Source organism: Capricornis sumatraensis, chromosome 17 (genome assembly GCF_032405125.1).
Source record: "Capricornis sumatraensis isolate serow.1 chromosome 17, serow.2, whole genome shotgun sequence".
In the NCBI taxonomy this organism is placed as follows: Eukaryota; Metazoa; Chordata; class Mammalia; order Artiodactyla; family Bovidae; genus Capricornis; species Capricornis sumatraensis.
This window is the reverse complement of record NC_091085.1, coordinates 22,990,203-23,007,171: the sequence shown is the minus strand read 5'-3', so window position 1 is coordinate 23,007,171 and position 16,969 is coordinate 22,990,203. Positions and strand designations below refer to the sequence as shown.

At 36.9% G+C, this 16,969-nt stretch overlaps 1 protein-coding gene across 5 annotated transcripts in view; it reads right to left on the bottom strand.

Moving 5' to 3' along the window:
- Nucleotides 1-16,969, bottom strand: part of INPP4B (inositol polyphosphate-4-phosphatase type II B) — a 423,416-nt gene that overhangs the window by 146,883 nt on the left and 259,564 nt on the right. For all 5 annotated transcript variants that reach the window (XM_068990082.1, XM_068990083.1, XM_068990085.1 and 2 more), the window contains exon 13: nt 1,545-1,722. In XM_068990082.1, the coding sequence (XP_068846183.1) occupies nt 1,545-1,722 (178 nt within the window). The remainder of the gene's footprint in view (nt 1-1,544; nt 1,723-16,969) is intronic.

Below are 16,969 nucleotides of genomic sequence, written 5' to 3'. Positions count from 1 at the left end.
CTTAGCCATAACATATTCATTGACTATTAGAATACTTAAGTATTACTAAGGAGTTTGTTTAATAATTGTTTATTTTTTAACAAAGGAAATATCAAAACATATATTACATGGAAAATACCATAAAGGGTTTCCATTCCTGAGTCAACTAGACCCTGGGTCTGACCGCTAGTTTTGTTTGAATCCTGGGTTTGATTCTACCTGCCTGATTTTGTACATGCTTTAAACTTCTTTGAGCTTCCATCTTTTCCTTTGTGAAATGGAGATAACATGGACCCAAAGTTTGAATGTTCAGTGAAATAACCTAAGCCACTGTAATCACTAGCATGATATTGGACAATGTAGGTAGTTGTAAAGTTTGGGTCAATTTTTCCCTCTCTTTTCATGATGGAGGCACATATCCTAGCATGGAAGGAAGACTGCATTTTGAACTGGAAGTCTTGGGTTTTAATTTTTCCCTCCTTAGTTTATTAGACAATTCACTCGACTTTTCTGATGACATCTTAGCTATTTTTCTTCTGAAAATAGACGCTGAGTACATCCTATGAGAAAAATACATGATAATATAGACTTTAAAATGTTAAGTAAGGGCAAAGTGGTACAAATGAACATATCTGAGTCAAATATATATATACAGATATAGTATTCAAGTTTCTAGGAATCTATACTTCAGGGATGCAGTAACCTACACTATTTTATTCTAAAATGTTATCTTGAGAATTTTCTTTGGTCAGTTTCTTCAAGGGCATATTTATTAGAAATATCTCATAATAAATTGCAAAATGTCCTCAGGATGCAGAGGTTATGAATGAGTGTACCAGAATTGGACTCTAAGACATTTGACTTTGCATTTCTAATCAAGCTGCAATTTGATTTTTTCCTATCTTGGTTCTCCATATCATTCAGATGCCCTGATTCATTATGGAAATTGATGTTTTGAGTATCTACCCCATGCCAGACTAGCTTTTCTCTTTACATATACAAATGCAAGTCACCTTTGGAAGAATGCAGACCTAGGTCCCAGTACATTTCAAACATTAACTAATAATTTTGGAAATTTTTAGAACCTTCTCCCAGGAGACAATGTTGTAGAAAGCAAACTGAGGCACAAGAATCACCCCATGCTACTGATGAGAATCCACATGAAAGTTCTGCTCTCAAATGAAGTGACATTCCTACTCAAAGGGCTAGCTTCATATGCATAAAAATTAGGTGCTCGCCAGAGGAAAATACTTTTCAAAATCTAATTTAATTCATTTAATACAACCATGAAGCAAAGAAAATGAAAGATGTCAAGGAAAAGAGAAAATATACTTCAACCAATAATAGGTTTCATTTCCTACTAGGAAAAAAAAAATGTTCAGTAAGATTTGAAAAGAGAATGAGGCCAATTCATTTTGATCCTGTGGCAATACTTTGAAGCTTACTTTCTAACCTGGTCTATTTTACATTTCCTGATGCTATGAAAGGTAATGTATGCAGAAAGCAACACCAGTGGGGATTTGGGTATTTCGTTTTCCCCACTGCAGTGACAATTTGGATCTTACTTTTTCTGAAAGCATCTTTAAAGAATTCTTCAAGCTGTCTGGAGAATGCTGGCTTGCAGAATTAAGCAGTAGGTCTGCATGGGTTGCTATCAGAGGTTGTAGTTGATTGATGTTGCTGAGAACTTCTCTTGCTTTGGCTGTGTTTTCAGGTGAATAGTAAATAAACTGGTATCCAGTACTGCAACAACAAAGATAAAGGCGAATTACACAACAAGCAGAAAGAACTGTCAGCACTTAGGACCAGATGCTAAGTGATAAACAGAACTCCTAATAGCACTACTTCCTACTGAACAGATAAGAATTACTTTAAGAGATATTTGTGATATTCTGAGTTTTTTCAAGTCAAATGACCAAGATATTTTGAAAGACTAGGTGAAATGATTCTAGTTCTTGCTTAAGCACTAAGATTTTTCATGATTACATATGTCAAGAATTAGCATTCAAAACAAATTTAATTACTAATGAACCTGAGGTCACACAGTACAGAGAGAGGACTTTGAGCCTTTATATTTAGGCCATTATTGATATAGATCCTGGCTCTGCCACTTAGTAGGCCGGGTGATCTTAGCGTAATCTTAGTTTCCTCATCAGGAAAGTGGGAATAATTAACCAAACAGTTCTAAGAGCTGGGTAAGATCAGCCATCATTCACGTGAAATGCCTAAAATAGTGCATGACACAGAGCAGTAATTTAATAATTACTATGTATATCTTCCCCATGATACTTAGGGCAGAAGGCATAAATTCTAATAGCTGAGAAATGGGGAGAATATAAATTAAGGCTAAGTGAGCTTATGGAGAATTTTGTTGGATAGAAAAGGGACACTGATGACATAAAAATTCCATTATGCTATTTTTTTCACCACCCTTTTTGTTCGCCTTGAAGTTTCCTCATTTGACTTGCAAAAATATCTAAAACTGACTACAAATGAAAGAATTACTTTTATAATCATCATTTAAGAATTGATTAAGCACATTATGGGGGTAAGAATTCCATTAAATGATGAAGTCTTTGTCCAGATGCATTAAGAAAGATGAAGGAGACATTCCAGCAAAACTTCAAAGAAAAAGGAGAGTGGCCACAGTTGGTACATTGACAGGGTGGGTGCAACACTTGGTTATATCCCTTTACATCCAACCATCAGTGCTTTTTTTCATTATACCATTGAAACTAAGTCTTCCTAAAACAAAGTTCCCTTACAGAGTTTATGATTCCTATCTCTATTCAAAATTTGATACCCATTCTTGTCCTCTTTGACCTCAATCTTGCGCTCATCAACCGAACAGTTGATTAAAATTGCTGTTGTCTGTACCATTGTCAATATACTATAATTGTTGTTGTAGATATCATCACTAACTTACAAACTCAGGTTGTTCCTCCAGGGCATGATGAACTAACAGGCTCAAGTTATGGACCACGTGGCCCGAGAATCATAAACCAGAGATACCCTGGACTCCCGAAACTATGATTGAGTGAGTGAGTGACTGAAGTCGCTCAATCGTGTCCGACTCTTTGCGACCACATGGACTGTAGCCCACCAGGCTCCTCCATCCATGGAATTTTCTAGGCAATAGTACTGGAGGGGGTTGCCATTTCCTTCTCCAGGGGATCTTCCTGACCCAGGGATCAAACCCAGGTCTCCCACATTGCAGGCAGATGCTTTATGCTTTGAAACTATGATTATCCTGGCCCTTTCTTCTTCCCCTTTTAAAAAAAAAAATCCCAAACTCAAAAGACCAAGATGGAGTGGCCCTGAGGCTTGCCTGCCACTTCCTTCTTGGTGTTCTGCAATAAATCCCTACTTTGCTATCAGAGTTGAGTTTGGCTTTATGACCCATGGGCACATAAACCCTTTGCTGGATTTCACCTTGCAACCCCTGTTGAGTATATTGAATATTCTCTTTAAATTTACCAGCTCAATTATTAATATTCCCATAATTTCATTTTTCTTCTATTCTTTTTTCCATTTAAAAAAATCTATTTATTTTTGTAATCGAAGGATAATTGCTTTACCGAATTCCATTGGTTTCTACCAAACATCAACATGAGTCAGCCATAGGTATGTTGGAATATAGTTGATTAACAATGTTGTGACAGTATCAGATACACAGCAAAGCGACTCAGCCTTACATCTATACGTACCCATTCTCCCCCAAGTTCCCCTCCCAGCCAGGCTCTCACATAACATTAGCAGAGTTCCTGTGCTATACAGTAGGTCCTCATAATTCTTTCCATTTCTTATTTTAAAATATTAGCACCCAATAACAAAAATTAACATCTCAGAAGAACTCTCCCTTCCCTTTACACTAATGATTTAAAGAACAAAGTATTCGTTTCTTTAGGGAGACAATACAATAAATCTATTATTTTATTTACTTTTTTCACATTTATATTTAAAATGTCCTTGGTTGCTTGGACTATTTGGGAGATAGGACAAGAAGCTGAATGAAGGATAGAAGTTTATAAAGGCTAAGAAACATGATTAGAATCTGCTCTTAATTTTGTACTCAAAGTTTTTTTTTTTTTTTCAATTTCAGAAGCAGGAGTTTAAAAATAAAGCACACCACTTATTTTAATGCAAACTGAAGCAGATGACAAGTAACAACGGTGAGGAAGAGAGAGAAAACAATAGTCCCTGACAATTCTCTCTCTTTCTGGTTCTTCTGATCTCCTGGGAGACTATGCTCAGGCCTTTAACAAAAATCATGAACTGGAATGTCCTCCTACTCACCTGTACTCAGACTGGATAAAAAATTAAATTCACCAGAATCTTTAGTAAATCAAACAACTCTGTGTTATTACTGCAAAAAAATTATTATATAAAGATATTGACATACCCACTACTAAATATAAAATGGATAACCAACAGGGACCTACTGTATAACACAGGGAAGTATTCTTAATATTTTCTAATAACCTATACGGGAAAAGAATCTGAAAAAGAATATGTGTGTGTGTAAATGAATCACTTTGCTGTACAGTGATAAAAGTAACATAACATTGTAAATTAACTGTACTTCAATGAAAAAAATACATAAAGTTACTGATGTGTGATCAGAGTGGGGATGACGTTTAATACCCAGCATTTTTGACAGCTGAGAATATGACTTCTTAAGGACCATACACAGAAAGCAGCCTGCGGGGGCTGCTCCGTGGTCCCTTTTAACTGATCTGCTCTTCTATCATTATAATTGCTTTCTGGTTTCATCTTATGGGGATGGACAGGCCTACCATGGCTTAGCTCAGGAAAGCCAGTGTGGTCTTCCCACCTTATCTTCACAGATCTGTCCCCTTTCTGGGTGTGTCATTCCTGGTCTCTCACATGTTCATTCCCATGCACTCTTTCATTATTATAATTTAATTTTTTATTTTTATTTGCTTATTTATTTGACTGAGCCAAGTCTTAGTTGTGGCACTCAGGATCTTTGATCTTCACTGTGGCATGTGGAATCTGTAACAGTTCCTTGACCCAGGACGGAACCCAGGCCCCCTGCATTGGGAGCACGGAGTCTTACCCACTGGACCACCAGAGGAGTCCCAGTCCACGGCCCCTTTTTGACCTCTGTCACCATGACCTTCCCCCTTGACTCATACCATACTTCCCTGGCAATTCACTGTTACTTTATTTCTGAACATTTTCCATTTTCATTGTTTTATCTATACATTTCTTACCCGGCAAATTCCCTGAGAGTCTCCTCTCCACTGGAGAGAATACATTGTCAAGATTTACTTCTTGCATATTCTTTCCTTATACCTTAGTTCAGTGATCCTCAAATTTTAACAGGCCTTAGATTCACTTGGGGATGATGTCAGGGCCCGGGTATTTTTAATAAAGAATGCAGGTGCCCTGGCAACACCAAGAGATTCTGCTGCAGTGAGTTGCAGCTTTCCTAAGAAGCACCTTGGGAAATCCTGATGCAGGTGAATGGTGAAGCACATTTTAGAGATATGAGCTGCCACTGTTTTGACTATAGTTGTCCTCTCCACCTCTGGTCACACTACACAATAACCCCGATCAAAGTTCCTTCTCTAAGGCAACTTCTGTACACCAACTTTATGTTCACAGTTTTGTTCAATATTAGGCTGATTTTCACTTGTTTTAAAAATTGAGGGAGAGTTGATTTACAATGTTCTGTTAATTTCTGCTCTACAGAAAAGTGACTCAGTTATATATAGGCATACGCTTTTTCATATTCTTTTCCACTATGATTTATCACAGGATCGGATATAGTAAGACCCTGCGGTTTACCATTCTATATATACTGGTTTGCATCTGCTAACTCCAAACTCCCATTCTACCTGTTGCCTCTACCTCGCTGGCAACCACAAGTCTTTTTTCTAGGTCTGTGAGTCTGTTTCTGCTGCACTCTATATTCAGCACAAATCGCTCTGGTTCACTTCTCATTATGAGTGTCGGTCCCACCAAACTTTTCCATCACCCTTTCATCTTTCCCCTCCCAATATATTCCCACCTTCTTCCTCTCCATCCCTAATGCAGTCTTCAGTCACCATCCCATCATGGGACATAACTGTAACTCCTGCCCCACGTTCCTGAGTCAGTTTCTATTTGAACAGAGTTGTGTAGTATGCACTGGTTCTCCTGGTTAAGTCTTTTAATAATGAGCATCTTACCTAGTGAGGCTGAAAGACTCATTTTCCACAATAAAAGCCAATGTTGGTGTCCAATTTGAAATAGTATGGTATATTAAAAAAAATCACAACCCATAAAATAAATTTAAGTGCGCATAAATTTCATTTGCCTATTCATTGTCTTACTCTTTAAACATGCTATTTAACAGTTACAGCTTTTTAAATAGAAAGTTATGAGTATAATTTAATTATCGAGATAAAAAGAATATAGCTAAATTCTATTTTATAGTTCTCTGAAATTTAAACTGAATCCAAACACTTGAATCAACTATCAATCAGACAAAGACAAAATATTTGTTAGGATATAAATATTATAGCAAATCATGGGTAAATATTTGAAAGTAGTATCATAATAGTTTTATATTGGTGAAATAGTGAATTAAAGTATATAGATGGATGTATATACAATATACACTTTGATTTAATATTTATTTAAATTATTTAATATCCTATTAATTAGCATATGTACCTACACACACTCATACGTTCATGAGCATATTGTTATTAGAGGTAGGTATAATTTTTGAGGTATAAAGAAAAATAAAGCACATAGTAAAATAATATTCATATTTATAAATGTGAATTGATAACTGAAATATGATTAAAATAATGGTGTATGTTTTCATGTGTATATCCCAGCTCAGTCACTCCTTGGTCCTCCTTATTTTCCCATCCTCTAGTATTCTTTGGGCTTCCCAGGTGATGCTAGTGGTAAAGAACCTGCCTGCCAATGCAGGAGACAGAAGAGACATGGGTTCGATTCCTGGGTTGGGAAGATCCCCTGGAAGAGGTTATGGTAACCCTCTCCAATATTCTTGCCTGGAAAATCCCAAGGACAGAGGAGCCTGGCAAGCTACAGTCCATATGGTTGCAAAGAGTCAGACACAACTGATGTGATTTAGCACACACACACTAGTGTTACGTGTTCCAACACTCAATTCTTGGAAGACTTCCTTGCTTTTATCAACATGCCCTTCCTAAGTAATCTCATTTAAACTTGTGGTTTATAAACCTCAGTTGTATTAATGATTTTCAAATTCATTTATTCCCCGTCTAGACTGTTCCTTAAATTCCATTAAAAGCAAAAACTTTTCTCTTGACAGTCGCAACTTATAATATCCCAAACCAAACTCCTCATGTGCTCCCCATTCTCTATAACAGCTTCTCCACCATAATTCACACCAAGCTCATCTGATGTGGCCAACATCTCTTCCTCTCCTAACTTGTGCCAAATTTTCCAGAAAATTCTGCCTTCTTCTTCCAAACATATGCAGAATCTAATTGCTCATTTCCACACTCACTGCAACCATTGCTTTTGCAAGCCACCACCATCTTCCACCAGGATTAGCACAGTAGCCTATAAACTGGTCTTCCCTCCTCTGTCCTTACACTGACACTTAGAAATCTTTGCCTCATGTTTAGGTTATGTTGTTGTTTAGTCACTAAGTCACGTAGGTTGGATGAAGGCAGGAAGCAGGCAAGAAGAGAGAAACAAAACTGTTCTTAGCCCGATGCCCATACCTCAAATTTGGGAACTTGCTCTGCTGTTTATCTGTGCCCTCCTTCCTCCAGGCCACTGCTATCTCCATTCCTTAACCCATTTACTCAAGTAGGCCACTACTTTGGCAAATGGAGTCATGGAAAAATACAGATGAGACAGGATGAGGTGGCAAGGAGGGAAACAGGAAGAAAACAGAAGGAGGTGTGGCACGGGTGGATTAGGGTGGATGAACTTAGGAAAACTGCTATGGGGTGCTGTTTTTCCACTCTTGCTGCAGAAATAAATCTCCTGGGAAAATCGAAGGACTATTTCCGCTTCTTTTTTTCCCCCTACTCAAGCACTGCTTTAAAAAAAAAAAAAAAAGATTTCCTGAATCCAGAGAGAGGGACAAACAGGCTTTCAGTTCTGAGAAGAAAACCATGTGGATAATAAATGAAAATGTACACCTTAGTGCACTTGAATATACCCTTCTGGCTTCACAGGGTTTAACAATGTGCTTCAGGAAATTGTAGGTTAAACACACACACACACACACAAAATCATATGAAATCATATGGCTCTGCCTTTGCCCATTCATCCTTTCCATTGTTTTTTTCCCTTTTTTCTTTTTGCTATAAGTGTAGCTTACAAATAAGGACCTGAAGGAAAACAATATCTGCTCTTGTTTACCTCCTATGGATTTCACTTGTATAATTAAACGAGTTACAAAATCTAAACTTAAATTGATGTTTGTCTCTGAAAATACTCTTTTTAAAAATATTGGTTTCTTGGAAATTTTAGAATCAGTTTTTGAACAAACCTTGATGCGATTTATTAGCTCTGTGACAAGTAATGCTAATCAAGGGAAAAACAAACAAACAAAAACACCTAAAATTCATTTCATTTTAGCTCAACTTGCCCTCAAAGAAAATGTAACTATTGACTCTGATCACAATAGTTCCTACAATCTTATTTTTCAGTTTGAATGCTCTTATCTGCCATTTTTTGACCAGTTGGACCATATGTGTGTGTGTGTGTGTGTGTGTGTGTGTGTGTGTGTGTGTAATATATAACATATATATACTACATACTTATAGACTCATGTTCTTTCCTTAGTCCTATTCTTGCTCTAATAAAAGGCACCCAGACACTATTATCTGACAAAGTTCAATGAGTTTTCACTTCCTTCCATGGCCTGTTCCCATTTATCCATAGTTTCACTTGCCCCAATTTCTTTTGCCAACTTCCAAGAGTTTGGTTGATCTATTTCTGCCTAGTTTGGCTTCTGGTATTTTCATGCTCACTAATCTGGGAACATGCAATGGAGTAACACCCACACCAGGTCCCCTGATTCCCTTCCATCCAAAAACTTTCTGAACTCCGTCCTGGGCATTATTTTTCATATACCTCATTAAAATACAGAGAAGGTTGTTGTTGAGTCTCTCAGTCATTTCCAGCTCTTTATGACCTCATGGACTATAGCCTGCCAGGCTCCACTGTCCATGAGATTTTCCAGGCAAGGATACTGGAGAAGGTTGCCATTTCCTTCTCCAGGGAATCTTCCTGACCCAGGGATCAACTGAACTCTCATCTTCTGCTTAGCAGGCAGATTCTTTACCACTGAGCCACCTGGAAAGCCTATAAGATAAGGCATAAGAATAGAAACCATCTTCCAACAAACAAAAGCCCAGGACCAGATGACTTAACGGGTGAATTCTACCAAAAATTTAGAGAAGAGCTAACAACTATCCTACTCAAACTTTTCCAGAAAATTGCAGAGGAAGGTAAACTGCCAAACTCATTCTATGAGGCCACCACCACCCTAATACCAAAACCAGATAAAGATGTCACAAAAAAAGAAAACTACAGGCCAATATCACTGATGAACATAGATGCAAAAATTCTCAACCCCAAAATTCTAGCAAACAGAATCCAACAACATATTAAAAAGATCATATATCATGACCAAGTGGGCTTTATCCCAGGGATGCAAGGATTCTTCAATATTCACAAATCAATAGTGTGATACACCACATTAACAAACTGAAAGATAAAAACCATATGGTTACCTCAAAAAATGCAGAGAAAGCCTTTGACAAAAGTCAACATCCATTTATGATAAAAACCCACCAGAAAGCAGGCATAGAAGGAACATACCTCAATATAATAAAGGCCATATATGATAAACCCACAGCAAACATTATCCTCAATGATGAAAAATTGAAAGCATTTCCCCTAAAGTCTGGAACAAGACAAGGGTGCCCACTCTCACCACTACTAATCAACATAGTTTTGGAAGTTTTAGCTACAGCAATCAGAGAAAAAAAAAAGAAATAAAAGGAATCCAGACTGGAAAAGAAGAAGTAAAACTCTCACTGCTTGCAGATGACATGATCCTCTACATAGAAAACCCAAAAGACACCACCAGAAAACTACTAGAGCTAATCAGTGAGTATAGTAAAGTTGCAGGATATAAAATTAACACACAGAAATCCCTTTCATTCCTATACACTAACAATGAGAAAACAGAAAGAGAAATTAAGGAAACAATTTCATTTACTATTGCAATGAAAAGAATAAAATACTTAAGAATAAATCTATCTAAAGAAACAAAAGACCTATATATAGAAAACTATAAATGATTAAGAAATCAAAGATGACACAAATAGATGGAGAAATATACCATGTTCATGGATCAGAAGAATCAATATAGTGAAAATGAGTATACTATCCAAAGCAACCTATAGATTTAATGTAATCCCTACAAGCTACCAATGGTATTTTTCACAGAACTAGAACAAATAATTTCATAATTTGTATGGAAATACAAAAAAATCTCGAATAGCCAAAGCAATCTTGAGAAAGAAAAATGGAACTGGAGGAACCAACCTGCCTGACTTCAGACTATACTACAAAGCTACAGTCATCAAGACAGTATGGTACTGGCACAAAGACAGAAATATAGATCAATGGAACAAAATAGAAAGCCCAGAGATAAATCCACACACCTATGGACACCTTATCTTTGACAAAGGAGGCAAGAATATATAATGGAAAAAAGACAATCTCTTTAACAAGTGGTGCTGGGAAAACTGGTCAACCACCTGTGAAAGAATGAAACTAATTTCCTTGGTGTGTATGCCCAGCAGTGGGATTGCTGGGTCATAAGGCAGTTCTATTTGCAATTTTTAAAAAATCTCCACACTGTTCTCCATAGTGGCTGTACTAGTTTGCATTCACACCAACAGTGTAAGAGGGTTCCCTTTTCTCCACACCCTCTCCAGCATTTATTGCTTGCAGACTTTTGGATCACAGACATTCTGACTGGTGTGAAGTGGTACCTCATTGTGGTCTTGATCTGCATTTCTCTAATAATGAGTGATGTTGAGCATCTTTTCATGTGTTTGTTAGCCATCCATATGTCTTCTTTGGAGAAATGTCTGTTTAGTTCTTTGGCCCATTTTTTGAGTGGGTCGTTTATTTTTCTGGAATTGAGCTGCATAAGTTGCTTGTATATTTTTGAGATTAGTTGTTTGTCAGTTGCTTCATTTGCTATTATTTTCTCCCATTTTGAAGGCTGTCTTTTCACCTTGCTTATATTTTCCTTTGTTGTGCAGAAGCTATTAATTTTAAGAGACACATGTACCCCAATGTTCATTGCAGCACTGTTTATAATAGCCAGGACATGGAAACAACCTAGATGTCCATCAGCAGACGAATGGATAAGAAAGCTGTGGTACATATACACAATGGAGTATTACTCAGCCGTTAAAAAGAATACATTTGAATCAGTTCTAATGAGATGGATGAAACTGGAGCCGATTATACAGAGTGAAGTAAGCCAGAAAGAAATACACCAATACAGTATACTAACACATATATATGGAATTTAGAAAGATGGTAATGATGACCCTGTATGCAAGACAGCAAAAGAGACACAGATGTGGAGTGAACTTTTGGACTCTGAGGGAGAGGGAGAGGGTGGGATGATTTGGGAGAATGGCATTGAAACAAGTATACTATCGTGTAAGAAATGAGTCCCTAGACTATGTTCGATACAGGATACAGGATGCTTGGGGCTGCTGCATGGGGATGATCCAGAGAGATGATATGGGGTGGGAGGTGGGAGGGGGGTTCATGTTGGGAACTCATGTACACCCGTGGTGGATTCATGTCAATGTATGGCAAAACCAATATAGTATTGTAAAGTAAAATAAAGTAAAAATAAAAATTTAAAAAATAAATAAATAAAAATAAAGTATTTTAAAGCTTGCCAAATGTATATTAACTAAAAATATTTCAAATCAATTTCACACTAAATTTAAAGTACAATTCCATTTTTGTAAATATTTAATGCAGTTAGTTTGCATCTTAATGAAAAGTAATACATGTAACAATAAAACTAACAGAAATACTGTTGCAAAAAAAAAAAAAAGAATGAAACTAGAACACTTTGTAACACCATACACAAAAATAAACTGGATTAAAGATCTAAATGTAAGACCAGAAACTATAAAACTCCTTGAGGAAAACATAGGCAAAAGACTCTCTGACAGAAATCACAGCAGGATGCTCTATGACCCACCTCCCAGAGTAATGGAAATAAAAGCAAAAATAAACAAATGAGACCTAATTAAACTTCAAAGCTTTTGCACAACGAAGGAAACTATAAGCAAGGTGAAAAGACAGCCTTCAGAACGGGAGAAAATAAGAGCAAATTAAGCAACTAACAAGGAATTAATCTCAAAAATATACAAGCAACTTATGCAGCTCAATTCCAGAAAAATAAATGACCCAATCAAAAAATGGGCCAAAGAACTAAACAGACATTTCTCCAAAGAAGACATACAGATGGCTAACAAACACACGAAAAGATGCTCAACATCACTCATTATCAGAGAAATGCAAATCAAAACCACAATGAGGTACCATTTCATGCCAGTCAGACTGGCTGTTATTAAAAAGTCTAAAAACAGTAAATACTGGAGAAGGTGAGGAGAACAGGGAACCCTCTTACACTGTTGGTGGGAATGCAAACTAGTACAGCCACTATGGAGAACAGTGTGGAGATTCCTTAAAAAGCTGGAAACAGAACTGCCATATGACCTACCAATCCCACTGCTGGGCATACACACCAAGGAAACCAGGATTGAAAGAGACATGTTTACCCCAATGTTCATTGCAGCACTGTTTACAATAGCCAGGACATGGAAGCAACCTAGATGTCCATCAGCAGATGAATGGTTAAGAAAGCTGTGGTACATATACACAATGGAGTATTACTCAGCTATTAAAAAGAACGCATTTCAATCAGTTCTAATGAGGCTGATGAAACTGGAGCCTGTTATACAGAGTGAAGTAAGTCAGAAAGAAAAACACCCATACAGCATACTAACGCATATATATGGAATTTAGAAAGATGGTAATGAAGACAGCAAAAGAGGCACAGATATAAAGAACAGACTTTTGGACTCTGTGGGAGAAGGTGAGGGTGGGATGACTTGAGAGAATAGCATTGAAACATGTATATTACCATAGGTGAAACAGATCACTAGTCCAAGTTCGATGCATAAAACAGGGCACTCAAAGCTGGTGCACTGGGACAACCCTGAGGGATGGAATGGGAAGGGAGGCAGAAGGGGGGTTCAGGATGGGGAACACATGTACACCCAGGGCTGATTCATGTCAATGTATGGCAAAAACCACTACAAAATTGAAAAGTAATTAGCCTCCAATTAAAATAAATGAATTAATTAAAAAAGAACAGAAACTATTCCTAAATATATTTAGAGGTAAATGTTCCCCTGATGCAAATGAGCCTGAGGGATATTTTTAGGCATTATGGAAATGCCCTAAGATTGGATTGTGATAAGGATCACACAGTTGTACAAATTTACTAAAAGTCCTTGAACTGTATACTTAAAATAGGTCAGTTGCATGGTACACAAATTATACTACAGGAATAGAGAGTAGAGTGCTGGTTCTCCGGGGCTGAGGAAGGAAATGGGGAGATACTGGTCAGACACTGGTCAAGGGGTTTGGAGTTTCATTTACGCAAAATGTTTACATTCCCAAGACCTAAGGTACAGCCTGGTGATTAGTTAATGATGCTGCCCTGTGTTCATGAAATTTGCTAAGAGGGTAAATTTTAAGTGTTCTCACCACAAAAAAAAAAGAAAAGAAAAGAAAATGCTAACTATGTGGAATGATGGATAGGCTAATTAGCTTGATTGCAGTCATTATTTCACAATATTTACATATATCAAAACATCAAGTTATATACCTTGAATATATAAAAATTTTATTTGTCAATTATATCTCAACTAAGCTAGGGGAAAACTCAAATGTTCGCAGAATATGATGTTATAATGCTGGTAATTATGATTCTGGGATAAAAGTACAGGAAAACAGAAGGTATATTTAGGATCCATTTCATTTTTTCCCCTGTTAAGCCTGATATTTTTATGGAGGAGCTCTAAAAAAGCCAGTAATTTATACTGTAGGTTAAGTAGCTTGGTCTAGAACATACAACTACTATATCTGTTACAACAAGGATTCAAATGCAGGTTTGAACACAGGATTCAAACACAGTTTGAACTGTTAATGATGTTTTGCTATCCTTCTCCAATACCATGTTCATAAGGTGGCAAATGTTCATAAAACATCATTAATAGTTCAAACTGTATAAGAATAATAACCTGCATTTGAATCCTGGTTCTACCATCTACACAATAGTTGTGTATGTTCTAGACTAAGTTACTTAACTTACTGAGGTTTCAATTCCTAAATCTATATAATGGAATAATATTTGTTCTTCAGAGAGTTGTTTTCATGAATATGGTATTGATCCATTTTAAATTTGAAAAAGTTACAATCCCTTAGCTAACACAGAAAATATCTCTTAGAAACATATTGGTAAGACGCTCAACATCACTCATTATCAGAGAAATGCAAATCAAGACCACAATGAGGTATCATTTCACACCAGTCAGAATGGCTGTGATCCAAAAATCTACAAGCAATAAATGCTGGAGAGGATGTGGAGAAAAGGGAACCCTCTTACACTGTTGGTGGGAATGCAAACTAGTACAGCCACTATGGAGAACAGTGTGGAGATTCCTTAAAAAACTGCAAATAGAGCTGCCTTATGACCCAGCAATCCCACTGCTGGGCATATACACCAAGGAAACCAGAATAGAAAGAGACACATGTACCCCAATGTTCATTGCAGCACTGTTTATAATAGCCAGGACATGGAAACAACCTAGATGTCCATCAGCAGATGAATGGATAAGAAAGTAGTGGTACATATACACAATGGAGTATTACTCAGCCGTTAAAAAGAATACATTTGAATCAGTTCTAATGAGATGGATGAAACTGGAGCCGATTATAGAGTGAAGTAAGCCAGAAAGTAAAACACCAATACATTATACTGACACATATATACGGAATTTAGAAAGATGGTAATGATGACCCTGTATGCGAGATAGCAAAAGAGACACAGATGTATAGAACGGACTTTTGGACTCTGAGGGAGAGGGAAAGGGTGGGATGATCTGGGAGAATGGCATTGAAACATGTATACTATCATGTAAGAAACGAAGTGCCAGTCTATGTTCAATACAGGATACAGGATGCTTGGGGCTGGTGCATGGGGATGATCCAGAGAGATGATATGGGGTGGGAGGTGGGAGAGGGATTCAGGATGGGGAGCTTGTATACACCCGTGGTGGATTCATGTCAATGTATGGCAAAACCAATACAGTATTGTATAGTAAAATAAAGTAAAAATAAAAAAATAAAAAATAAATTAAAAAAAATTAAAATGTTAAAAAAAAGAAACATATTGGTAGGCACAGAATATAAATATTGAAACAAAATATAATTGGAAAGTTCTCACCTTCCAATTAAAAACAAAGCTCATTAAAAAAGATGTATAATTCTATGTTATAACACAAATTAGACATAAAGAATTCAAAAATCATTTTGCCATAAGTTGTTTTTGACAAATATTTAATGACTGCTACTTGGTCAAGGCTCAGAGCAAAGCAAAAGATTAGAGTTGTTCAGCAAGATAATCATTGGATGAGTGTGAAGATGCCTGTCCCCTAAATGCTACAGACAGGGCTGGTAGCAGAGAAGAAAAAGGGGGATAAATAGCTGCTTCCCATAAGTCCTTGAAAATCTAAGGCTCTACATTCTAAATGTGTACAAAAATTGCCCAGGTAACCACAGCTTCAGGCTTTGTTTACTGACTACTCAGAACTACAGCTCTTCACATTTCTAAGAGGTCAGAACTTTGTTTAAGAGCAACAAGAGGGAGGGGATATATCTATACTTATAACTGATTCACATTCTTGTATAGCAGAAACTAACACAACATTGAAAGCAACTATACTCAAATTAAAAAATAAATTTAGAAAAAAAAGGAGCAATGAAAAGGAATGTCACACTGCAAATTTTCTAGGTATTTTGTTTTTGGAGATTTTTTTCATGATACCTAGTTTTTCCATATTTGCTGAAAGTGTTAGGGGCAAACGGTTTTAGAAAGACATTTTTCTTATTCCATAACTAAATAAAGAAAAAAAGAAAGAAAGGAAGGAAAGGAAAGATGGAAAACAAAGAGGAAAGTCCTAAAGGGAACAGGACTCTCTATCTACCTCTACCACTCTAAGTAAATTTGTTATCCTTTCCAAAACATTCACTGATGCATCTCCTCTGTGTACACACGATTTCATGTTTTCTTCCAAATACATTTTATATATATCTCTAGATACCTAACAATCCACATACTAATTGAAATGACTATACAGTGTTCCACTTTAGTAATGCAGAATAGCTTTCTTAAATATATTCTTTCAAGATGTTTCTAATATTTTACTACTATGAATAGACTCTGTGAACACCTGAAATAAAATACTTGCCTTTTTAAAAATTATTTTTATTATATGTATATTCCTAAATAAGTGGTTTTCCTGAGGTGTATTTTGGAAGGTTGCAGACAGAGAACTGGTGAGGTCGTGTGTGTGTGTGTGCGTGTGTGTGTGCATGTGTGTGTGTGTGTGTGTGTGCATGCGCTCAGTCATGTCTGACTCTTTGCAGCCTCATGAATTGTAGTCCACCAGGCTCCTCTGCCCATGGGATTTTCCAGGCAAGAATACTGGAGAGGGTTGCCATTTCCTTCCCCAGGGGATCTTCCCAACCCAGGGATCAAGTGTGCATATCTTGTGTCTTCTGCATTGGCAGGCAGATTCTTTACCAGTAGTGCCACCTAGGAAGCCCCGCAGTGAAG